The sequence below is a fragment of the Anolis sagrei genome, chromosome 1 (genome assembly GCF_037176765.1).
Source record: "Anolis sagrei isolate rAnoSag1 chromosome 1, rAnoSag1.mat, whole genome shotgun sequence".
Classification (NCBI taxonomy): Eukaryota; Metazoa; Chordata; class Lepidosauria; order Squamata; family Dactyloidae; genus Anolis; species Anolis sagrei.
In genome coordinates, this window is record NC_090021.1 from 2487182 (window position 1) to 2512312 (window position 25131).

Genomic DNA, 25131 nt, shown 5'->3' on the forward strand with positions numbered 1-25131 from the left:
TATCATTAAAACATCCATCTGAACATTAGGAAGAACTTCCTGACTGTGAGAGCCGTTCAGCAGTGGAACTCTCTGCCCTGGAGTGTGGTGGAGGCTCCTTCTTTGGAAGCTTTTAAACAGAGGCTGGATGTCCATCTGTCAGGGGTGATTTGAATGCTCTCTTATAGAAAATGAAAGTTATCATTAAATTAAAAGCAGTCAAAAATGACTATAAAATACTAGACTTATTTATTTATTTGCAGTATTTATATTCCACCCTTCTCACCCCACAAGGGACTCAGGGAGGATCACAATGCACATATACATGGCAAACATTCAATGCCATAAAAAGATTCCCCCAGGCTCAGCCAGGCCTTCAAATGCTAATGAAGGTGGTCAGTTGAAACATTCACACCCAGCTCCAGCAGAGAAGAGCTCTTTGCCCCACCCCAGTCATTCCACAGATATATAAACCCATTGTCCTAATTCCCACAGACCTCACTACCTCTGAGGATGCTTGCCATAGATGCAGGCGAAACGTCAGGAGAAAATGCCTCTAGAACATGGCCATATAGCCCGAAAAAACCCACAAGAACCTAGTGATTCCAGCCATGAAAGCCTTCGACAATACATTCAATGCCATAGACACAACATATAGAGAGAGACACTCAGAGGCTATTTAACTTTTCATGTGCTGGTACGGCTGTACCAGGAGCTCCAACTTCTTTTCCTTTCTCTTGAGTGTTTCCATGTATTGCAAAGTTCCATACATATTGCAATAAGGTGGCTTCCCTTGGTTTGCAATCATAGGGCCAATGACCCATCAATTATCATTCTGTTCCTTAGTTTTCTGGGTTAAGGAGGGAAAAAGGGGATCTCTAGTTCAGTTCACACAGAGAAGCCTTTCGTACAGGACGTGAGTAAGTTCCACCTGTACAAAGCTTCGTCCTTTACAGCTTTGCTGGGGGGATCCAGTCCCACAGCTCTACAGAGAACTACAGCATAGCCTTTGTTGGGGAATTTAGTTCCACAACTCTACAGCCAGCCTTTGCTGGGAATTGAAAGCCTTCTTTCCTCTTGGAAATCTACTAAAGGACTCTGTTTGGTAAGGACCACTCGTGGCAGCCATAACGCAGTTGGGACAGGGTGTAGGGGTCCATGCCAGCAGAGCTTAAGCCAGATTGCCCAGGGAGGAGTCAAGGATTTCCCTTGTAGAAGGAAGAAAGTTTATGAAGAAAGTTGCCTGTCCCTTGTGGACAAGATTTAAGCAAGCCACCAGTTGATTCCTTGAAGTCAGATCTGGCCACGGTGGTCCACACTCTTGTTACGTCTCAGTTGGATTACTGCAACGCACTCTACGTGGGGTTGCCTTTGAAGACTGCTCGGAAACTTCAACTAGTCCAGCGAGAGGCAGCCAGATTGCTCACTGGAGCAGCGTACAGGGAGCACACCACCCCCCTGCTACATCAGCTCCACTGGCTGCCGATCCAATTCCAAGCACAATTCAAGGTGCTGGTTTTGACCTACAAAACCCTATACGGTTCCGGCCCAGTGTATTTGTCCGAACGGATCTCCCTCTACATCCCATCTCGAAATTTAAGATCGTCTGGGGAGGCCCTGCTCTCGACCCCGCCACTATCACAAGTGAGGTTGGCGGGGACGAGGAGCAGGGCCTTCTCAGTGGTGGCCCCTCACCTGTGGAACTCACTCCCCGGGGAGATTAGATCAGCGACTTCCCTTTTGGCGTTCAGGAAAATACTGAAGACCTGGATATGGGACCAAGCTTTTGGACATTCTGGCAGTTAAGGGAAGATCTGACGATATACGTGGGCGAATGGAATGGAATGGAAATACGGAACTCTGAACACTGAGCATGAGATTGTTTTGCTATTTTATTATGTATGAATGTTTTAACCTGTTAATTGTTTAAATTGTTTTATGTACTGCTTGTTTAATTGATTCAGGCATCAAATTGTGCCTTTGTTTGTAAGCCACCCTGAGTCGTCGTCCCCCCCCCCCCCGGGGTGACTGAAGTAAATAATAAATAAATAAATAAATTGAAGTATTTGTTTGATTTATTGAAGATTTAAGCAACAATAAAAACTTGGTTGAACTTTCTAAAGAACTTTGTGTGGGGAAATCCGAAAGACCTCTCAGCCGAGGCACCCCTGGCGTCCCGTTGGGCATTCAGAAAACACGTCCTGTCTACAGACTCTTTCACAGACCCAGCGCGTGACAGCACATTCCAGCTTCTGAGGGTATGCTCAAATTCCGGCCACTGGGGGAGCTGTTGCTTCACTGTCCACTTGTGACACCAATGGAGTGTTTCCTCATTCTTTTGCATGCTGTTGGAGAGTTTTATGGCATCATAAATTAGTTAAATTAGCCTTCCCATATAAGTGGTACCTAAATTTCCTACTTGACAGATGCAACTTTCTTTCAGGCTGCAAAGGTCAACAGCAAGCTAGACAAATGGTTGGGAGCTTACTCCAACCTGGGCTGGCTTTGAATTCATGACCTTTTGGTTAGTAGTGATTTTAATGCAGCTGAGTTTCAATCAGCTGTGCCACAACACGGACTTCTGTTACAGTTCATTTAAAAGCTATCAGCAAATGGAGGTGTCCCTTCCTCAGCAGGTGTTTGGGGGTCTCGGGCAGGTAGCCCTTGCTATGCCCATGAGTGCGCCACTTGAATGTTCTTGAGTGTAGAGACCACATCTGATTGGACTTGGTGGGTCCTGGAGCTCAGTCTGGTCTTCCTTTGTTTTTCAGGTAAAGAAGAAAAGGAGGAGAACCACTACAACTCCTTGAAAATGGAGGTAAGTACCCTTCCCCCATTGGCCCCTTTCCCTGGTGGTCTCCCATACCCTCTCCCCACTCATTTCAAAGCAAGGGGTGGTCTATAGAGACCCTCCCCAACAATTCTCACCAAAATTGTTTAATTTTGCCCATTTGGCAGGAGTGTTTTTGGCCTCAAATCATACAGTTGGCCTCTGAAAAGGTGAAAACTTTTGCAATGTCTCGTAGGATCACTTGTAGGGTCACCAAGCAATCCATGTTTGGTGTGCTTTTAGCCATAAGCTTGGTGTGCTTTGTCACCATGTAGGATGCTATTTGGCTAGAGACGGAGTCATTTTGGCATCTTACCTGCCTGGTGCATCTTGCAAGGTGTGTCTGGGAATTGTCCCTTCAAGTTGCCCACCCTCTCATGGGATATACCAGAGCTGGACTGCCATAAGTCTTTTGAGGACCTTTGCCACTAAGGAGTGTCCTCAGAAATGTCATATCATGATTATTCTTGGGCCTTGTGTGCATCTTTCTTTCTCGACAAATTTGGGGTGAGGGTCAAATCTCCATGGCTGCTCATGACACACAACCAACAGAGCTCTTTCAAGGTGATTTGAGGCATTCCTCGCCTACCTTTGGTTGCCTACAGACAGCCTGCCCCGGAGTGTGGTGGAGGCTCCTTCTTTGGAAGCTTTTAAACAGAGGCTGAATGGCCATCTGTCAGGAGTGCAATATTTGAATGCAATATTTCTGCTTCTTGGCAGAATGGGGTTGGACTGGATGGCCCTTGAGGTCTCTTCCAACTCTACGATTCTATGATTCCATGAATCCGATGCTTTAAAGATCAACATACCATAGGAACCTGAAATGTAAGATCTGTGAGCCAGGCCAAACTGGATGTTGTTATTGGTGAGATGTACACATCATGCGAGGATGTGCGGGGCTTAAGGAATGCAAGGCTGGGGCGAAAATTGCTGGAAGAAACATTAACAACCTTAGATTTGCCGATGACACCACTTTGATGGCCGAAACCGAGGAGGAGCTGAGGAGCCTTCTAACCAAGGTGAAAGAAGAAAGCGCAAAATCTAGATTGCAGTGAAACATCAGAAAAACCAAGATCATGGCAACAAGAATGATTGACAACTGGGAAATAGAGGGAGAAAACATGGAGGCAGACTTTCTATTTCTAGGTGCAAAGATGAGTGCAGATGCAGACTGCAGCCAGGAAATCAGGAGATGCTTCCTTCTTGGGAGGAGAGCAAGGACCAATCTCGTTAAAATAGTGAAAAGTAGAGACATCACACTGGCAACAAAGGCTCTCATAGTCAAAGCAATGGTATTCCCTGTAGTCACCTACGGATGTGAGAGCTGGACCAAAGGGAAGGCTGAGCAAAGGAAGAGAGATGCTTTTGAATGGTGGTGTTGGACCACAGTGCCTTGGACCGCAAGAAGATCCAACCAGTCCATTCTTCAGGAAAGAAAGCCCGACTGTTCACTGGAGGGAAGGATAGTAAAGGCCAAGAGGAAGTCCTTTGGCCACATCATGAGGAGACAGGAAAGCTTAGAGAAGACAATTATGCTGGGGAAATGCAAGGAAAAAGGAAGAGGGGCCAACCAAGGGCAAGGTGGATGGATGGCATCCTTGAAGTGACTGGCTTGACCTTGAAGGAGCTGGGGGTGGTGACGGCCGACAGGGAGCTCTGGCGTGGGCTGGTCCATGAGGTCATGAAAAGTGGGAAATGACTGAACGAATGAACAACATACATTTTAGACCACACTGAGTAATAATGAATCTGTCCAGAAACAGAAAGAGTCACAAGTATACATGTTTGCACAACCAAGAGAAGAGGACAGGTTTTAAGTAGGATACATTGAAACACACTAAATGCTACACCTATAACACAAAGTTACATAAACAAAAAGTGAAATGTTACTTCCGTAATATACTAGCTGGGACGACCTTTCGCTACTTCAGTCCTTTTTCAGGTGTCTTTTATTGTGTGACGATGTGGGGGGGGGGGGGGGATATTTTCTTTTAAATCTTTTTACTGCCTTGTATTGATGTATTTCCCCCTTTTTAAATTGGCTGGAACTTTCTTGTGAGATTTTTCCTCGAAGCTTTTATATTACAGGCTTGAGACACTCTTGTAGTAAACAAAGTAACAAAGTTTATTTATAGCTTCTGGCTCCAACGCTTATGGTTACATTTGTGTGTTCTGTTACATTCTTGAGTCTTACATTCAATATCTTTCACTTAGTTAACTTTTCTTATCAAATTTCAACTGTTTCACATCAACAAATATGTAAATTTTTCATACATTCTGGACAGGACTGTTTTCTGCCTTAAACCACACTGGCACTTCTTTGTTTTCTTTAAAACTTAAGCTCCATTTTCCTAACTGCTTTTCTCTCACAGAAGTTTCTAACTGTCCTTCACAAACAGGAATCCCTAACTGAAACTTTTTGACTCTCTAACTGCCTATTTTTAAACTTAACTCCGCCCCTTTGGAATGTTCAGCTCTCTTCTCCCCATCTGCCATTCTGGCTCAGTGGCCCTTTCAAATCCTGGCCTACACTCATCTACATACAACCAATGGGCTGCATGTATGCAAATTAATCTTGCCTCTACTGTTGCTACCCTATTTCTGCCAATTCTGCCACATTGCAACATAGAGCTATGCATCAAAAATTTAACATAGATCAACAAATTTGCTACACTAGCTCTCTTCTCTTTTTAAAAATAATTGTAAATTTGACTTTAGATGCGTTATTATTTTTACATATAATCCAATGCTACAGATTTTCCCATCTCGAAGGATCACCGAGCTCCATTTTTTTCGGAAATGTATACATGCAAATAAGTACAGTTTTACACTAGAATAATACGCCATCGAATCTAATGCACACCTCAATTTTCAACAACCCTAAAAAGTGTTCACCATATTACAAGAATCTATTGCACACCCTAATTTTGGAAAGATAATTTAGTAAAAAAAAAAAGGTGAGCATTAGAATTGAGTAAATACAGTAAATCGAGTAAATACGGTAAATCTAGTGCTACTGCAATTAGTACAACAGTTCTAGGATTCGTTCCTCCTGACTAGTTTACCAGCTTGTTTGTTTTGGTTGTGTGCCTTCAAACTATTTTTGACTTAGGACCACTCTGAGGGTTTTCTGAGGCTGAGAAAGAGTGACTACCTGAGGTCAGTGGCAGAGTGGAAATTTGAACTGTGTTTACTTGGTACCTTAAGTCAGCATTATACTATGCTGGCTGTGAAAAGGTCTTGTAACATGCACTCAGATCTACTCCGGCACGTGGCAGGCTTCTCATAAAGCCTTTCCCCCATATTTCCTTTGAAGGGCCAAGGAGAGGAGGTTTGGGGCATTGCCTTCCTATGAGGCTGAGAGAGTGTGACTTGCCAAGGCCACAAAGTGGGTTTCTGTGGTCAAGCAGAGATTTGAGCACTGCTCTCTGAGTCCTCGTCTAACTTGGAAACAGCTATGCCACATTGGCAACCCTCCCTTTGGAAAGGAAAACATTAAGCCACGTAGAAGTAGCTTCTGTCCTCTGAGCTCAATCCTACAGGGAATCATGTTCTTTCTGACACACAACAATGCCACTGAGTGCTATATGTGAGTTTATGGCATGAAATAGGGGGGCGGGGAATGCTTAAGATGCTCTGATAAGGTTTGGAAGTTGTATTTTTCTTAAAATTGGTTGCAGATAAATGAGAAGATGACAGAATAGGGAGTTCCCTAACTTTGGAAGAAGAATCCATAATAATAATAGTAATAATCATCATCACCCCAAATGTAGACTCTGCAAGGAAGCAGGTGAAACAATAGATCCCCATCCCAAGCTGCTGCAAGAAGATCGCGCACAGACTACAAGCAGAGGCACAACACCAATATAATAAAATGCAATAATAATAATAATAATAATGATAATAATAATAATAATAATAATTATTATTATTATAGAAAAGTCGATGACAAATCCGAAGTGTAGACTCTGCAAGGAAGCAGATGAAACAATAGATCCCACCCTCAGCTGCTGCAAGAAGATCGCGCAGACAGACTACAAGCAGAGGCACAACACCAATATAATAAAATGCAATAATAATAATAATAATGATAATAATAATAATAATAATTATTATTATTATTATTATTATAGAAAAGTCGATGACAAATCCGAAGTGTAGACTCTGCAAGGAAGCAGATGAAACAATAGATCCCACCCTCAGCTGCTGCAAGAAGATCGCGCAGACAGACTACAAGCAGAGGCACAACACCAATATAATAAAATGCAATAATAATAATAATAATGATAATAATAATAATAATAATAATTATTATTATTATAGAAAAGTCGATGACAAATCCGAAGTGTAGACTCTGCAAGGAAGCAGATGAAACAATAGATCCCATCCCGAGCTGCTGCAAGAAGATCGCGCAGATAGACTACAAGCAGAGGCACAACACCATTGCTCAGATGATTCATTGGAACTTGGGCCACAAACACCATCTGCTTGTGACAAAGAACTGGTGGGATCACAAGCTGGAAAAAGTTACAGAGAATGAACACGTCAAACTACTCTGGGACTTCCGGATTCAGACAGACAGAGTTTTGGAGCACAATTGCGGGGGGGGGGGGGGGGGGGGACAAGTATGGATCGTGGATGTCGCAATCCCAGGTGACAGCAGGATTGCAGAGAAACAACTGGAAAAGCTGACACGATATGAGGATTTCAAGATCGAACTGCGAAGACTCTTGCACAAACCAGTCAAGGTGGTCCCAGTGGTGATCGGCACACTGGGTGCAGTGCCTAAAGAGCTTGGCCTGCACTTAAACACAATCGGCGCTGACACAATTACCATCTGCCAGCTGCAAAAGGCCACCTTACTGTTGTGGACTCATCTTGTTGTGTTAATGATGGTGATGATGATGATAGGCCACCTTACTGGGATCTGCACGCAATATTTGCTGATACATCACAGAGTCCTAGACACTTGGGAAGTGTCTGACGTGTGATCCAATACAACAGCCAGCAGAGTGATCTTGTTTACTGTGGACTCATCTTATTGTGTTTTAAATAATAATAACGCTGCACGTTATTTCTATTCCACTCTATCTCCCCGAGGGGACTCAGAGCGGATTTCAGTATACACATATATAGGCACACATTCAATACCTTTTATACAACAATGATGTGCAATACACAAACAAAGACAGATTTTCCTTTCCATCTCCAGTTGTCTGGAGGCAATGCCCAACTCTGGCCATGCTCTTGTTCCATTTTCCATGCCAAGGAGCCTGTTGTCTGTAGACAGTTTGACAGCATGGCTGCATGAGGAGCTGGAGCTGATAGAGGGAGCTCATCCGCCTCTCCCCAGATTTGAACCTGTGACCTGTCAGTCTTCAGTCCTGTCGGCAGGACTGAAGACTGACAGGTCACAGGTTCGAATCTGGGGAGAGGCGGATGAGCTCCCTCTATCAGCTCCAGCTCCTCATGCGGGGATATGAGAGAAGCCTCCCACAAGGATGATAAAAACATCACATCATCCGGGTGTCCCTGGGCAACATCCTTGCAGACGGCCAATTCTCTCACACCAGAAGCGACTTGCAGTTTCTCAAGTCTCTCCTGACATGACAAAAAAAACCACACCTTTTTTTAACCTACTGATCTACCTGCATTGCATGCTTTCAAACTGCTAGGTTGGCCGGAGCTAGGGCTAACAGCGGGAGCTCACCCCGGCCGGTGGCTTCAAACTACCAACCTTCCAGTCAGCAAGTTTTCTGCAGTTGGTGGTTTAATGTGCTGTGCTACCGTGGCTGTGTGTGCAAGGCATCTTGGGGAGAGAGGAGTCTCATGCTGCTTCCTTCTCCAACAAAGAGAAATAAAGCATACTAAAGCAGGAATGGGCAAACTTTGTCCCTCTAGGTGTTTTGGACTTCAACTCTCACAATTCCTAACAGCCAAAGTTAGAAAGGCCAAGGTTTGCCCATGCCTGTACTAAAGACTTCTGGGAAGTAGGAAGCAAAACACTGCGAGTTGGATAGATCTAGGAAACTGGCAAAAAACACGAGCGTAGGTCTGCACCACAGCGTATCCTCTGCCCTACTTGCTCTCCCTCCAAGGGTTGATGCTTCTTGCCTTCCCACCCTCTCTGTCCTGATTCTCCTCTTCCTTTCTTTCTTTGTCGTCCTCTCTCTACCTGCAGGGATCCCGTGGGCGCCTGCGTGGAGGTCTGGGGTGCGAGTCCAACCTTCGCCCGCGGCCGATGCCCCGCCTGACCTTCCAAGCTGGAGACCCCTACTACATCAGCAAGCGGAAGCGAGATGAGTGGCTGGCCCGCTGGAAGAGGGAGGTGAGGGGGCCGCCAGGGCAGAACCGTTTGCCAAATGTGCTTATGTTTATGTGTGTGAAAGTATGGAGGGGGCAACAACTCTTGGGAGGGGGCCTGTCATCTCATCCCTTGCATAGCAGCACCTTGGGTTAACACCAGGCATCACCTCGACATTCTCCCTTGGAAGATGGTGCCTGCTGTTGCCGATTTTTATGATAATTAGATATAATAAGAAATAATAATACCAATAAGAGCTGTCTTTACTACACTGCCAATCACAATATTTGCTTGTGTGCCAGAGGGAGCCATTGTAATGCTTCATCATTGAGACTTTTCCTGTGAGTGGCAATGGCCGCACAGCAAGGCAGGAAACAGATCGATCACAGCCACCTTTATTTTACACTATATACATTAAAAGCTACTTAACACTCAGCATATCGTAAAACTTACTTCCATCCGACTGATCGTAATATCGCGAACACATGAACTCTGTTATCAGCACTAGTCCACACCTCTTGCATTCCAGATTAGCGTATGACGTACGATGCACGATGCTGCCTCCATTTGTTCTATACACTTGATTTATGACCTCTCTAGGAATGCCGTTCCCTCCATGGTTCAGTTAACTCTTTCCACACAGGAATCCACTCGGCACATAGGTACTTCATTTTAAACATACATACGTTGAAATCTACATTACAAATTGCAAACAGCTCCAACATTTCCCTCATTCTGTGTTTGGGGAACTACAGCATCGTGAAGAAAAAGGAGGAAGGTCTGTTCCATCTGGTAATTTGGGGTCTCTGGAGTATTTTTGAGAAAGGGGAAATCCACTTGACAAATTGAGCACCCATTTTACAGAATGTAGTTATTGCTCACTACACTACGTTTTTTTTACTGGCCTAAGAAGTGAGGCAGTTTTTCTTTCTGCAGTAGGCAGTGGATACTGGGAGTTGTAATCAGTTGCAAAAGGGGATGAGGGATCTCCACCGAGACTCCGTTTTCAAGAAGGAGCTTCCAGTTTGAGGAGGGACCCCCGTTTTGTCCTTTCTGGGTATTCTGTGCAAAGGAAGCCACAACTGCAGGAATTCTCATGAGGCAAACCCAGAGAAGATTCTGATGAAGTCAGAAGGTGACACAGACGTGGTAGAGCAAGCATGGGCGAACTTGGGTCCTTCCTCCGAGTGTTAAGCGGCTCAGGGGGAAAAGGAAAGGGCCTGAGACGAACCATAAAATAGCAAGGGAACACTGTACTCTGTTTTTTTCAATGGTTACGATCCGTTGTGGATGCTGTGATTCAGGATAGGTGTCCTGAGTTGCCTGAGTTGCTCTTCAAAAACAGCTTTAATACAATGTTGAAAGTAAAAGAAAAATGTGTTACTTCAGCAAACACAAAGGATAAGCACATGCAGTTGAAAAATGCAAAAGAAAGCAAGGAAGTCTTAATGCAGACACAAATTAAAGTATTTTACAAAGTCCCAAAAGAATCAGCACTCTTCCATCAAACAACGGGCAATGATCACTAAGTCCTTAGCAGCAGACACAAAGCAGGTTCAATTGGAGTGAAAACATCGGCATCAGAGTCGTCGTTACCAGCAAAAGCTGATTGCCCCTGCTTCTGAATTCCCCACATAGAAGATGCTAGGGTGTCTCCCAATTAGCTCAGCGTTTTTAGCAGCTATTCTAGCTGAACGCTGTTTGTGCTCTGTCTCCTTTCGTCTCTCTAGAAATGTGGGCACTTGTAAAACCTCATCGTCTGATTCTTCTTCTCCCTCCAATTCCTGAGCACTTCCCTGCTCCCCTTCCTCTTCCAAAGATGAGGAATCCCTAACAATAGGGCAGTGTTAAGTACCATGAGGTTCTGGAGCAGGCCTAGGCCAACTTGGGCCCTCAATCGCTCCAGGTGTTTTGGACTCCAACTCCCACCATTCCTAACAGACTCAGCTCCTTTCCTTTTCCATTGAAGCAGCTGAGGGGGAAAAGGAAAGGGCCTGAGACTGTTAGGAATGGTGGGAGTTGAAGTCCAAAACACCTGGAGGAAGGACCCAAGTTTGCCCAAGCTTCCTGTGCACTGTATTGTATGTAATGTCCGTTCTGTTGGCAATGATCCTGTCCTGACATCCACTTAGCCAGATGAATAAAACCTCTGCTACTTACTTACTTACTTACTTACTTACTTAGGCGAACGTTGTCCGAGTAGGATAATCCTCCAGGGTGGGTCCGTAGGTAACTGTGGAGCCCTATTCTTGATCTGCATCATCACCTGCAGTGAGGGCATTGGTTTCCAGGTGGAAGATGGTCCCAGTTGGGGTTGGCTTGATGCACCTTCCTCTTGGCACGTTTCTCTCTTTCGCCCTCCATTCACGCCTCTTCAAATTCTGCAGCACTGCTGGTCACAGCTGACCTCCAACTGGAGCGCTCAAGGGCCAGGGCTTCCCAGTACTCAGTGTCTATGTCAGAGATTTTAAGGTTGGCTTTGAGCCCATCTTTCAATCTCTTTTCCTGCTCACCAACATTCCATTTTCTGTTCTTGAGTTTGGAGTAGAGCAACTGCTGTGGGAGACGGTGGTCAGGCATCCGGACAATGTGGCCGGTCCAGCAGAGTTGATGGCGGAGGACCATCGCTTCAATGCTGGTGGTCTTTGCTTCTTCCAGCACGCTGACGTTTCCCCGCTTGCTTTCCCAAGAGATTTGCAGGATTTTCCGGAGGCAGCGCTGATGGAATGATTCTAGGAGTTGCATGTGACGTCTGTAGACAGTCCACGTCTCACAGGCATAGAGCAGGGTTGGGAGGAAAATAGCTTTATAGACAAGCACCTTGGTCTCCCTATGGATGTCCCGGTCCTCAAAAACTCTCTGCTTCATTTGGGAAAATGCTGCACTCGCAGAGCTCAGGCGGTGTTGTATTTCGGTGTCAATGTTGACGTCTGTAGACAGTCCACGCTTCGCAGGCATATAGCAGGGTTGGGAGGACAATAGACAAGCCCCTTGGTCTCCCTATGGATGTCCCAGTCCTCAAACACTCTCTGCTTCATTTGGGAAAATGCTGCACTCGCAGAGCTCAAGCGGTGTTGTATTTCGGTGTCAATGTTGACGTCTGTAGACAGTCCACACTTCGCAGGCATATAGCAGGGTTGGGAGGACAATAGACAAGCCCCTTGGTCTCCCTATGGATGTCCCGGTCCTCAAACACTCTCTGCTTCATTTGGGAAAATGCTGCACTCACAGAGCTCAGGCGGTGTTGTATTTCGGTGTCAATGTTGACGTCTGTAGACAGTCCACGTTTTGCAGGCGTATAGCAGGGTTGGGAGGACAATAGCTTTATAGACAAGCACCTTGGTATCCCTACGGATATCCCGGTCCTCAAACACTCTCTGTTTCATTCGGAAAAATGCTGCATTCGCAGAGCTCAGGCGGTGTTATGTTTCAGTGTCAATGTTGACTTTGGTGGAGAGGTGGCTGCCAAGGGAGCGGAAATGGTCCACATTTTCTAATGTTACACCATTAAGCTGTATCTCTGGCATTGGAGAGGGATTGGCTGGTGACTCTGCTGTCCAAATTTGGTGTCGGTTTGTCCAGTGGTTTTTGAGTTCTGTTAATCCCACAAACAAACATTGCATTTTTATTTGTATAGAAGGTGCAGGGCAGGTTCACCACCTTCCAGCAAAACTGGAGCAATTTCAGAAAGCTGGGGGCTGATGGGGAATCCGGCAAAATAAAGAAGGACCTCAGAACCAAACTGGATCCTCAAAGTTCTAGAAATGGCAGGAATGGACCATCTCTCTTTAAGGTGGGAGGTGGGAAATTCCATTTTAATTTCTTAATGGTTATTGTTTTGGGGGAGGACGGTGTAAGGCTTATGAGACTTATGAGACTCCAGTGGATAATGGAGGAAGGCAGGAAATTCAAGAAAAAACATCTATTTCTGTTTTATTGACTATTCTAAAGTCTTGGACTGTGTGAATCATAATAAATTCTTAGTGGTATGTATGGGGAGACCAAATCACCTTGTCTCTCTCCTGAAGAGTCTGTATAATGACCAAGTAGCAACAATAGGAAGCACTGCCTGAACATCAAGCAAAAAGTGGGTGCTAGAAGCAATATCATACGAAAGCTGACTGGCACAACCTGGGGATCACAACCAGACACAGTGAAGACATCTGCCCTTGCGCTATGCTATTCTGCTGCTGAGTCTGCACGCCCAGTGTGGAACACATCTCACCACGCTAAAACAGTAGATGTGGCTCTGAATGAGACATGCCGCATTATTACAGGGTGCCTGCGCCCTACACCAATGGAGAAATTACACTGCTTAGCCAGTATTGCACAACCTGACATCTGCCGGGAAGTAGCAGCCAACAGTGAAATGACCAAGGCAGAGACGTCTCCAGCCCATCCCTTGTTTGGGTATCGGCCAGCACGTCAACGACTTAAATCAAGAAATAGTTTTCTAAGACCTACAGAGACACTCGCTGGAACACCTCAGCAAGCGAGAGTCCAAAAGTGGCAGGCTCAAACCCAGAACCTCAACTAATGGCTGATACCAAATGAGAGACTCCCCCCTGGGCACACAGAAGACTGGGCAACTTGGAAGGCGCTGAACAGACTGCGCTCTGGCCCCACGAGATGCGGAGCCAACCTCCAGAAATGGGGCCACAAAGTGGAATCCTCGACATGCGAGTGTGGAGAAGAGCAAACCACTGACCACCTGCTGCAATGCAACCTGAGTCCTGCCACATGCACAGTGGAGGACCTTCTTGCAGCAACACCAGAGGCACTCCAAGGGACCAGGTACTGGTCAAAGGACATTTAGTCAACTACCAAACTCACACATTTTGTGTTTTGTCTGTCTGTTTGTTTTGTTGTTAGAAATGTAATACAATTGACTGGTTGCCCTGACACGACAAATAAAAGAAATAAATAAGCAGATAGATTTGTTTTCAAAAGGACATGCGGATTCCAAGGCTGTAACTGGGCAAAAGGAAGGTATTTATTTATTTAAAACTTTGATATCCCAATCTTCTCTACCTCTGTAGAGGGACTCAGACCGGCTAACAGCAAGGATTCAATGCTAACAGTACAATCTAAAATATCAACACTCTCTGACAACAAACATCAACACTGAATTAAAATACCTATAGGGTAAAATACATAGAATTGTAACATGCACAGATATCATAGAATCAAAGAGTTGGAAGAGACCTCATGGGCCATCCAGTCCAACCCCATTCTGCCAAGAAGCAGGAATATTGCATTCAAATCACCCCTGACAGATGGCCATCCAGCCTCTGCTTAAAAGCTTCCAAAGAAGGAGCCTCCACCACACTCCGGGGCAGAGAGTTCCACTGCTGAACAGCTCTCACAGTCAGGAAGTTCTTCCTCATGTTCAGATGGAATCTACTCTCTTGTAGTTTGAAGCCATTGTTCCATTGCGTCCTAGTCTCCAAGGAAGCAGAAAACAAGCTTGCTCCCTCCTCCTCCCTGTGGCTTCCTCTCACATATTTATACATGGCTATCATATCTCCTCTCAGCCTTCTCTTCTTCAGGCTAAACATGCCCAGTTCCCTAAGCCGCTCCTCATAGGGCTTGTTCTCCAGACCCTTGATCATTTTAGTCGCCCTCCTCTGGACACATTCCAGCTTGTCAATCTCTCTCTTGAATTGTGGTGCCCAGAATTGGACACAATATTCCAGATGTGGTCTAACCAGAGCAGAATAGAGGGGTAGCATTACTTCCTTAGATCTAGACACTAGGCTCCTCTTGATGCAGGACAAAATCCCATTGGCTTTTTTTGCCGCCACATCACATTGTTGGCTCATGTTTAACTTCCTGTCCACGAGAACTCCAAGATCTTTTTCACACGTACTGCTCTCGAGCCAGGCATTGTCCCCCATTCTGTATCTTTGCATTTCATTTTTCCTGCCAAAGTGGAGTATCTTGCATTTGTCACTGTTGAACTTCATTGTGTTAGTTTTGGCCCTTCATCTCTCTAATCTGTCAAGATCGTTTTGAATCCTGCTCCTGTCCTCTGGAGTCTTGGCTCTCCCTCCCAATTTGGTGTCGTCTGCAAACTTGATGATCCTGCCTTCTAGCCCTTCATCTAAGTCATGAATAAAGATCCTGAACAGGACCGGGCCCAGGATGGAACCCTGCGGCACTCCACTTGTCACTTCTTTCCAAGATGAAGAGGAAGCATTAGTGAGCACTCTCTGTGTTCGTCCACTTAACCAATTACAGATCCACCTCACCGTAGTTTTGCCTAGCCCACATTGGACTAGTTTCCTTGCCATATCTATAACAACAATTACAAAAACTGTCGATTGCAAATCACAATTTCTATATTCTAAGAATTTCTACATTGAATGTAACATGAGAACATTCACACGATTAATTAAAGACTGTTTATAATTGGAAGATAATTTTTCAATACTTTGTTAACACAGTGAAACTAGATCTTCCAAAATCACAATTAAATAATGTCAGGCACAGTGACACAAAATAACACTTCCTATATTATCGAAAGATCTTCTTCCATAAACAACATCAGAAACAGTGACACATGGTTTATCAATATTTTGTCAACACAATGAACTTAGAGCTTCCAAAATAACAGTTAAACAATATCTGGCACAGTGGCACAAAATAACACTTTCTATGTTGTCGAAAGATCTTCTCCCATGAACAACATCAGTGACCGTGACACACAACAAGGTCTCCCGGGTTGTTTCCCTTGTTTCGCAATGTCTTCATCAGGTGTTATGATGTTGTAATTCACTAAATAAGAAACACAGCAACATACAAATAATAGATATACTACAATCCCCAAATTGACATGGTTTTGCGAAACAAGGGAAACAACCCGGGAGACCTTGTTGTGTGTCACTGTCACTGATGTTGTTTATGGAAGAAGATCTTTCGACAACATAGAAAGTGTTATTTTGTGCCACTAGTTTCACTGTGTTAACAAAGTATTGAAAAATTATCTTCCAATTATAAACAGTCTTTAATTAATCGTGTGAATGTAGAAATTCTTAGAATATAGAAATTGTGCCTTGGCAAAAAGAATCTGCGAAGCCCACCTCCTCCAAGATGAACTGAACCACCTCAACTGGGCTCTCCAGGCCAATGGAGACTCCACCTCAGACCTCAGAAGAGCTGCAAGACCACAGAGAAGAAGCCACGAGAGTCAAGATGAAGATCCACCCAGAGGAAAAGGGTTCTTACCAGACATCAAGGGAACCACTGATCGCATAGGGAAGCTGATGAGGAAACACAACATACAAACCACTTACAGACCCACCAAGAAAATCCAACAAATGCTCCATTCAGCAAAGGACAAGAGGGATCCTCTCACCTCTGCAGGAGTCTACCATTGTATACCATGCAGCTGTGGACAAGTCTACAGAGGGACCACCAAACGCAGCATTGCCCAGACACGAATCAAGGAACATGAAAGGCACTGCAGACTACTCCAACCAGAGAAATCAGCCATAGCAGAGCACCTGATGAACCAGCCTGGACACAGCATATTATTTGAGAACACAGAAGTGCTGGACCACTCTCACAACCACCATGTCAGGCTACACAGAGAAGCCATTGAAATCCACAAGCATGTGGACAATTTCAACAGAAAGGAAGAAACCATGAAAATGAACAAAATCTGGCTACCAGTATTAAAAAACTCAAAAATTACAGCAGAAAAACAACAGAGGGGAAACAAACAGGCACATGAAATAACTCTCAACAAAAGATTCCCCCCAGGCGCTACCAAGCCATTGAATGCAAATCAAGGTGATCAGCTGAAACATCCACAGCTAGCCCCAGCAAACAAAAGTCCTTTGTCCCACCCTGGTCATTCCACAGATATATAAACCTAGTTTTTCCCAGTTCCAACAGACCTCATTACCTCTGAGGATGCTTGTCATAGATGCAGGCAAAACGTCAGGAGAAAAATTACCTCCAGAACATGGCCATATAGCCCGGAAAAACCTACAACAACCCATAGAAATTGTGATTTGCAATCTACAGTTTTTGTAATTAAAATACATAGAAGCCAATTCGCCAAGATAAAATCATGTCCAATTCAGTCTGTATCTTGTGGTCCATAACTTTGGTTAATTGCCGGTCTCGGCCATCATTCTGGGAATGCCTCGTTCCATAACCATGATTTTACTAGCTTCCTAAAGGTCAGGAGGGAGAGGGCAGATCTAATTTCATTCAGGAGAGAGTTCCATAGCTTCATTTCACGTCACTTCACTTTATTTCTGAATTAGTGGCTCTCCACCAAGGTGCTCTGAGCGACTTACAATCTAAAATAGCATTTACACAATATAAAAACATTCAACAAAAAAAAACATTCAACAGTGACTATTTGGCAAATTAGATCTGATTACTTAAATGCACAACCAAACAGCCAAGTCTTGAGTGCCTTTACAAAAGGTCGCAACTCCGACACTGCTCTAACGTATGGAGGGAATGAGTTCCACAGAATTGGAGCATAGATCAAAAAAGCTCTACGATGCCTTGTAGCTTCCAGGTGTCCCTCCCTCCCTCGGGCCCGGTATGTAGAGGAGATTTTCCTGGATGGATCAAGGTGACCACGGATGGAGAAAAGGAATGATGCAGTCCCTAATATACAAAGGTCTTAGAATCATAGAATCATAAAATCAAAGAGTTGGAAGAGACCTCATGGGCCATCCATTCCAACCCCATTCTGCCAAGAAGCAGGAAAATCGCATTCAAATCACCCCTGACAGATGGCCATCCAGCCTCTGCTTAAAAGCTTCCAAAGAAGGAGCCTCCACCACACTCCCTCCAGGGCAGAGAGTTCCACTGCTGAACGACTCTCACAGTCAGGAAGTTCTTCCTCATGTTCAGATGGAATCTCCTCTCTTGTAGTTTGAAGCCATTGTTCCCTTGCGTCCTAGTCTCCAGGGAAGGAGAAAACAAGCTTGCTCCCTTCTCCTCCCTGTGACTTCCTCTCACATATTTATACATGGCTCTCATATCTCCTCTCAGCCTTCTCTTCTTCAGGCTAAACATGCCCAGCTCCTTAAGCCGCTCCTCATAGGGTTTGTTCTCTAGACCTTTTATCATTTTAGTCGCTTTCCTCTGGACACATTCCAGCTTGTCAATATCTCTCTTGAATTGTGGTGCCCAGAATTGGACACAATATTCCAGGTGTGGTCTAACCAAAGCAGAACAGAGCATGGGGAGCATGACTTCCCTGGATCTAGACACTATGCTCCTATTGATGCAGGCCAAAATCCCATTGGCTTTTTTTGCCGCCACATCACATTGTTGGCTCATGTTTAACTTGTTGTCCACGAGGACTTGGGGTGGGGGTGTCTTATTTGGGAAGGCAGCACTCTCTACGTGGGTTTGCCTCTGAAGACTGCCTGGAAGCTGCAATTAGTCCAACATTGGGCAGCCAAATTACTAACAGGAGTGGGGTACAGGGAACGTACAACTCCCTGCCAATTAGCTTCTGAGCACAATTCAAAGTGCTGGTCTTAACCTACAAAACCCTATACAGTTCCGGCCCAGTTTATCTGTCCGAACGTATTATCCCCTATGAATCATCAAGGTTGCTAAGATCTTCTGGAGGGGCCCTGCTCTCAGTCCTACCACTTTCACAGTCGGTGGGAACGAGAGACAGGACCTTCTCTATGGTGGCCCTGGAGTGGTGAGGTCAAAGCTCTGAGAGCTCCTGCCTTTGCTGTGGAGTTCCCCAGGGTGCCATCCTCTCGCCCCTGTTCTTTAACATCTATGTCCGGCCACTTGCTGGACTGGTGCGGAGCTTTGGCTGAGAGTGCTACCAATATGCAGATGATACCCAGCTACTCTTGCGTCTCGAACCTGGGACAACCACCGTGATTCCTGAGAACTTTAGGCTGTGTTTGGAAGCAGTGATGAGTTGGCTGCGAGCGAGCAGACTCAAAGTGAATCCTGCAAAAACGGAGATCCTCTGGCCCGGCCAGCCGCCAGAATTAACCCAGTCTCTGCCTGATTTCGATGGGGAAGCTCTGGTTCCACCTGCCACTGTGAAAAGCCTTGGGGTTGTGTTGGATTCATCGCTGACGATGGAGGCCCAGATCACTGCCATGAGTAAGCAGGCCTTCTTTCATCTTCGCCAGGCAAGGAAATTGGCATCCGACCTTTCAGTAGAAGCATTGGCAACGGTCATCCACGCCACAGTCACCACGAGGTTGGACTCTTGCAACGCCTTATATACCGGCCTTCCAAAGTCAACAACCCAGAAGATTCGGATGGTCCAAAATGCGGCAGCCAGGCTGCTAGCGGGATCATCTCTAAGATCCCATATCACACCGATTCTGCAACAACTACCAATAGAACATCAGATCTCTTACAAGATACGGATCCTGACATTGAGAGCTCCAAATGGCCACGGACCTTTCTATCTTAGGGACCGTCTCATTCCTTTTCTCCATCCGTGGTCACCTCGATCCACCCAGGAAAATCTCCTCTACATACCGGGTCCAAGGGAGGGAGGGACACCTAGAGCTTTTTCGACCTATGCTCCAATTCTGTGGAACTCTTTGCTTCCATACGTTAGAGCAATGTCAGAGTTGTGACCTTTTGTAAAGGCACTCAAGACTTGGCTGTTTGGTTGTGCATTTAAGTCATCAGATCTAATTTGCCAAATAGTCACTGTTGAATGTTTTTATGTGGAATGTTTTTATATCGTGTAAATACTATTTTAGATTGTAAATCGCTCGGAGCACCTTGGTGAAGAGCGACTAATTAAGAAATCAAGGAATAACCGATAGAATAAAAGTAACGAGAGGGACTAGGCAAGGATGTCCTATGTCACCAATACTATTTGCAACCATAATAGAAATATTAGCAAATGTAATCAGGAATGATGATAAATTATTAAGGATAGGACAAGAAACAGATAAAATTAGCCTGTTTGCTGATGACACAATTTTGACTTCAAAAGGCGTAACAGATAAAATGAAGATAATAGGAGAACATATAAAGAAATTTGGAGAAATAACAGGGCTGAAAATAAATTGGAGAAAATCAGAAATGATTTTCTGGCAAGGAAACTAGTCCAATGTGGGCTAGGCAAAACTATGGTGAGGTGGATCTGTAATTGGTTAAGTGGACGAACACAGAGAGTGCTCACTAATGCTTCCTCTTCATCCTGGAAAGAAGTGACAAGTGGAGTGCCGCAGGGTTCCCCCCTGGGCCCGGTCCTGTTCAGGATCTTCATTAATGACTTAGATGAAGGGCTAGAAGGCAGGATCATCAAGTTTGCAGACGACACCAAATTGGGAGGGAGAGCCAATAGTCCAGAGGACAGGAGCAGGATTCAAAACGATCTTGACAGATTAGAGAGATGAATGGCCAAAACTAACACAATGAAGTTCAACAGGGACAAATGCAAGAGACTCCACTTTGGCAGGAAAAACGAAATGCAAAGATACAGAATGGGGGACCATGCCCGGCTCGAGAGCAGGACGTGTGAAAAAGATCTTGGAGTCCTCGTGGACAACAAGTTAAACATGAGCCAACAATGTGATGTGGCGGCAAAAAAAGCCAATGGGATTTTGGCCTGCATCAATAGGAGCATAGTGTCTAGATCCAGGGAAGTCATGCTACCCCTCTATTCTGCTTTGGTTAGACCACATCTGGAATATTGTGTCCAATTCTGTTCCTTGAATACCCAAATTTCTCACATTGCAGCAACTTAAAACTTCAGCAGAGTATTTAGAAATCCAAAATACGCATCCAAGGAAAGAAAAGCAGCCAGAGTTTGTTAAAAAAGGGATTTGAGAGACAGCAAATATTGCAAGAATTTTTGGCACGAAGGGTTTTCAATATCTCACTCTCTTGCAATGTCGGGACTGAAGGAGGAAAGAGATCAGTAGGGGGAAGGCAGGACCCTCTAATTGGACGTGTCAGTCTATGACAACTCCCCCCCCCCCCCCAAATGCATCAGCAGAGAAGAGGAGAGGACACAAAGCAGGTGCCTGCAGGTTTCCATCTCTCGTAAATCTGCTCTTTTCAAGCCACACCTGGCGGACCTGTTTCATGTCTCGTGCACCCTGCGCACCTGCCTGGTTCCTGTGAGAGCAGCAAGCAGCACAAGGCAGCCCCCGGCCATCAGGAATTCCCCACCTTACACAAGGGAGGAACGGTCCCTCACTCCCCATGCTGTCAGTCTGGAGAGAGGAAGTTTGACCCTGGAAGCCTGCCAAGCTCTGCGGGAGAGGCCTGCCTGAGCCACAAGCCTACCTGTTTTGGAAAATGGCCTATTCCTAACCTTTTGGGAAAACCAGGAATCTCCACAGGCTTGTTTGGAAGCGTGACCCTTTTGGGAATTAATTGGCATTCACACTATTTGGAATAATCATAACCTATTTGTAACGATGCCATACATCTAAAACACAGACATGTGCCTTTCATCTCAAGAACAGAGAAGCATCCCGAGCTCTGAAGATCACCTGGGAAGGAATCCCACTGGAGCATTGCAGCGCACCCAAATACCTGGGAGTCACTCTGGACCGTGCTCTGACCTACAAGAAGCACTGCCTGAACGTCAAGCAAAAAGTGGGCGCTAGAAACAATATCATACGAAAGCTGACTGGCACAACCTGGAGATCACAACCAGACACAGTGAAGGCATCTGCCCTTGCGCTGTGCTACTCTGCTGCTGAGTATGCATGCCCAGTGTGGAACACATCTCTCCACGCTCAAACAGTGGATGTGGCTCTTAATGAGACATGCCGCATTATCACAAGGTGTCTGCGCCCTACACCACTGGAGAAATTACACTGCTTAGCCGGTATTGCACCACCTGACATCCGCCGGGAAGTGGCAGCCAGTAGTGAAAGGACCAAGGCAGAGTCATCTCCAGCTCATCCCTTGTTTGGGTATCAGCCAGCACGTCAACGACTTAAATCAAGAAATAGTTTTCTAAGATCTACAGAGACACTCGCTGGAACACCTCAGCAAGTGAGAGTCCAAAAGTGGCAGGCTCAAACCCACCGGGAAGTAGCAGCCAATAGTGAAAGGACCAAGGCAGAGACATCTCCAGCTCATCCCCTGTTTGGGTATCAGCCAGCACGTCAACGACTTAAATCAAGAAATAGTTTTCTAAGATCTACAGAGACACTCACCCCAGCAAGCGAGAGTCCAAAAGTGGCAGGCTCAAACCCAGAACCTCAATCAATGGCTGAGACCCAATGAGAGACTCCCCCCTGGGCACACAGAAAACCGGGCAACTTGGAAGGCGCTGAACAGACTGCGCTCTGGCACCACGAGATGCAGAGCCAACCTCAAGAAATGGGGCCTCAAAGTGGAATCCACGACATGCGAGTGTGGAGAAGAGCAAACCAGAGACCACCGGCTGCAATGCAACCTGAGCCCTGCTACATGCACAAGGGAGGACCTCCTTGCGGCAACACCAGAGGTACTCCAAGTGACCAGATACTCCTCAAAGGACATTTTAGTCGCCCTCCTCTGGACACATTCCAGCTTGTCAATATTGGTCTTGAATTGTGGTGCCCAGAACTGAAGAGAGATATTGACAAGCTGGAATGTGTCCAGAGGAGAGCGACTAAACGTCCTCTGCCCCCAGACTTTCTAGGCAGATAGAGCCTAGAATAAGTATTGTTGTTGTTGTTGTTGTTGTTGTTGTTGCTGCCCCAACTTTATTCTCCATCTTCATCGCTATAATACTTCACCTTGTTGATGGGAAGCTTCCCACCGGAGTGGAAATCATCTCTCGGACAGATGGCAAGCTATTCAACCTCAGCAGACTGAAAGCCAAAACCAAGGTTACAACAACAGCTGTTATAGAACTCCAGTATGCTGATGACAACGTCATCTGTGCACATTCAGAAGAAGATCTACAAGCCACTCTAAACACCTTCGCAGAAGCATACAAGAAGCTCGTCCTGTCATTGAACATTGAAAAAACCAAGGTGCTCTTCCAGCAGACACCGGACAACCCCTCTCCAATGCCAGTGATACAGCTTAATGGTGTAGCATTAGAAAATGTTGACCATTTCCGCTACCTTGTCAGCCACCTCTCCACCAAAGTCAACATCGACACCGAAATACAACACCGCCTGAGCTCTGTGAGCGCAGCATTTTTCCGAATGAAGCAGAGAGTGTTTGAGGACTGGGACATCCATAGGGAGACCAAGGTGCTTGTTTGTAAAGCTATTGTCCTCCCAACCCTGCTCTACACCTGCGAAACGTAGACTGTCTACAGACGTCACATGCAACTCCTGGAACGATTCCATCAGCGCTGCCTCCGGAAAATCCTGCAAATCTCCTGGGAAGACAGGCGGACAAACGTCAGCGTGCTGGAGGAAGAAGCAAAGACCACCAGCACTGAAGCAATGGTCCTCCGCCACCAACTCTGCTGGACCAACCACGTTGTCCGGATGCCCGACCACTGTCTCCCAAAGCAGTTGCTCAATCCCGAACTCAAGAATGGAAAACTGAATGTTGTTGGGCAGGAAAAGAGATTTAAAGATGGGCTCAAAGCCAACCTCAAAAACTCTGGCATAGACACTGAGAACTGGGAAGCCCTGGCCCTTGAGCGCTCCAGCTGGAGGTCAGCTGTGACCAGCAGTGCTGCAGAATTTGAGGAGGCACGAATGGAGGGTGAAAGAGAGAAACGTGCCAGGAGGAAGGCGCGTCAAGCCAACCCTGACCGGGACCGCCTTCCACCTGGAAAGCAATGCCCTTACTGCGGAAGAAGATGCAGAGCAAGAATAGGGCTCCACAGCCACATACGGACCCACAAGAACACTGGAAGACAATCATCCTCGGAAAATGAGGGATCGCCTAACTAACAACTATTGTTGTGGTTGTTGTTATTGTAAAGACCCAAATTGCTGGAAGAGTCATGATATACCCAGGAGAAAGCAGCACACTGGGGAGAAGTCAAGGATTTTCCGCGTGGAGGTGTGTGTTTGTGCGTCCGTGCGCTTGCGCAAACATTGCGCAGCCCTTGGCTGCATTGCAGCAGCTCTGGCAGGGAGGCAGATGGTAGGAAGCCTTTCCCCGCTCTCTGTCTCCCTGAGCTTGGAAGCGTTTGCAAGGAGACTCCGCTTTCCCAAACTCAGTCGCAGGCATATTCATGGCTCACATATTACAACCAGGCACCCAATGTGCTGCCCAGAAATGGTAAATGCGCTGGAAGAAGCCTTCTGATGGACACGGTCAGTATGCAGAAAAGAAGACTGGCTTTCCGACTGTTGCCAGGTGTGCCTTTGGAGGCGGAGATGGAGATGCGAGAGGAACATGGGCAAATGATGCAAGGAGGAGGGGCTTCTTCTCTACGGGCAGTGCTTCCCAGCCTGTCTGACGAGAGAGAAGGAGGGAAGCCATTTCCCACCCCCAATGTGCTGCGATATTGGTTCCTGTTGGGTATAGGTTTTTCTCGCTTGCTTGCATGCTGCTACAGTAAGAAGCACTGCCTGAACATCAAGCAAAAAGTGGGTGCTAGAAACAATATCATACGAAAGCTGACTGGCACAACCTGGGGATCACAACCAGACACAGTGAAGACATCTGCCCTTGTGCTATGCTACTCTGCTGCTGAGTACGCATGCCCAGTGTGGAACACATCTCACCACACTAAAACAGTGCATGTGGCTCTTAATGAGACATGCTGCATTATCACGGGGTGTCTGCACCCTACACCACTGGGGAAATTACACTGCTTAGCCGGTATTGCACCACCTGACATCCGCCGGGAAGGAGCAGCCAAGAGTGAAAGGACCAAGGCAGAGACATCTCCAGCTCATCCCCTGTTTGGGTATCAGCCAGCACGTCAACGACTTAAATCCAGGCATAGTTTTCTAAGATCTACAGAGACACTCGCTGGAACACCTCAGCAAGCGAGAGTCCAAAAGTGGCAGGCTCAAACCCAGAACTGATACCAAATGAGAGACTCCCCCCTGGGCACACAGAAGACGGGGCGACTTGGAAGGCGCTGAACAGACTGCGCTCTGGCACCACGAGATGC

General features: G+C 46.0%; 1 protein-coding gene across 4 annotated transcripts in view; it reads left to right on the plus strand.

Moving 5' to 3' along the window:
* Nucleotides 1-25131, plus strand: part of DNMT3A (DNA methyltransferase 3 alpha) — a 229665-nt gene that overhangs the window by 98805 nt on the left and 105729 nt on the right. For all 4 annotated transcript variants that reach the window (XM_067470891.1, XM_067470997.1, XM_067470943.1 and 1 more), the window contains exons 5-6: nucleotides 2751-2797; nucleotides 8991-9137. In XM_067470891.1, the coding sequence (XP_067326992.1) occupies nucleotides 2751-2797; nucleotides 8991-9137 (194 nt within the window). The remainder of the gene's footprint in view (nucleotides 1-2750; nucleotides 2798-8990; nucleotides 9138-25131) is intronic.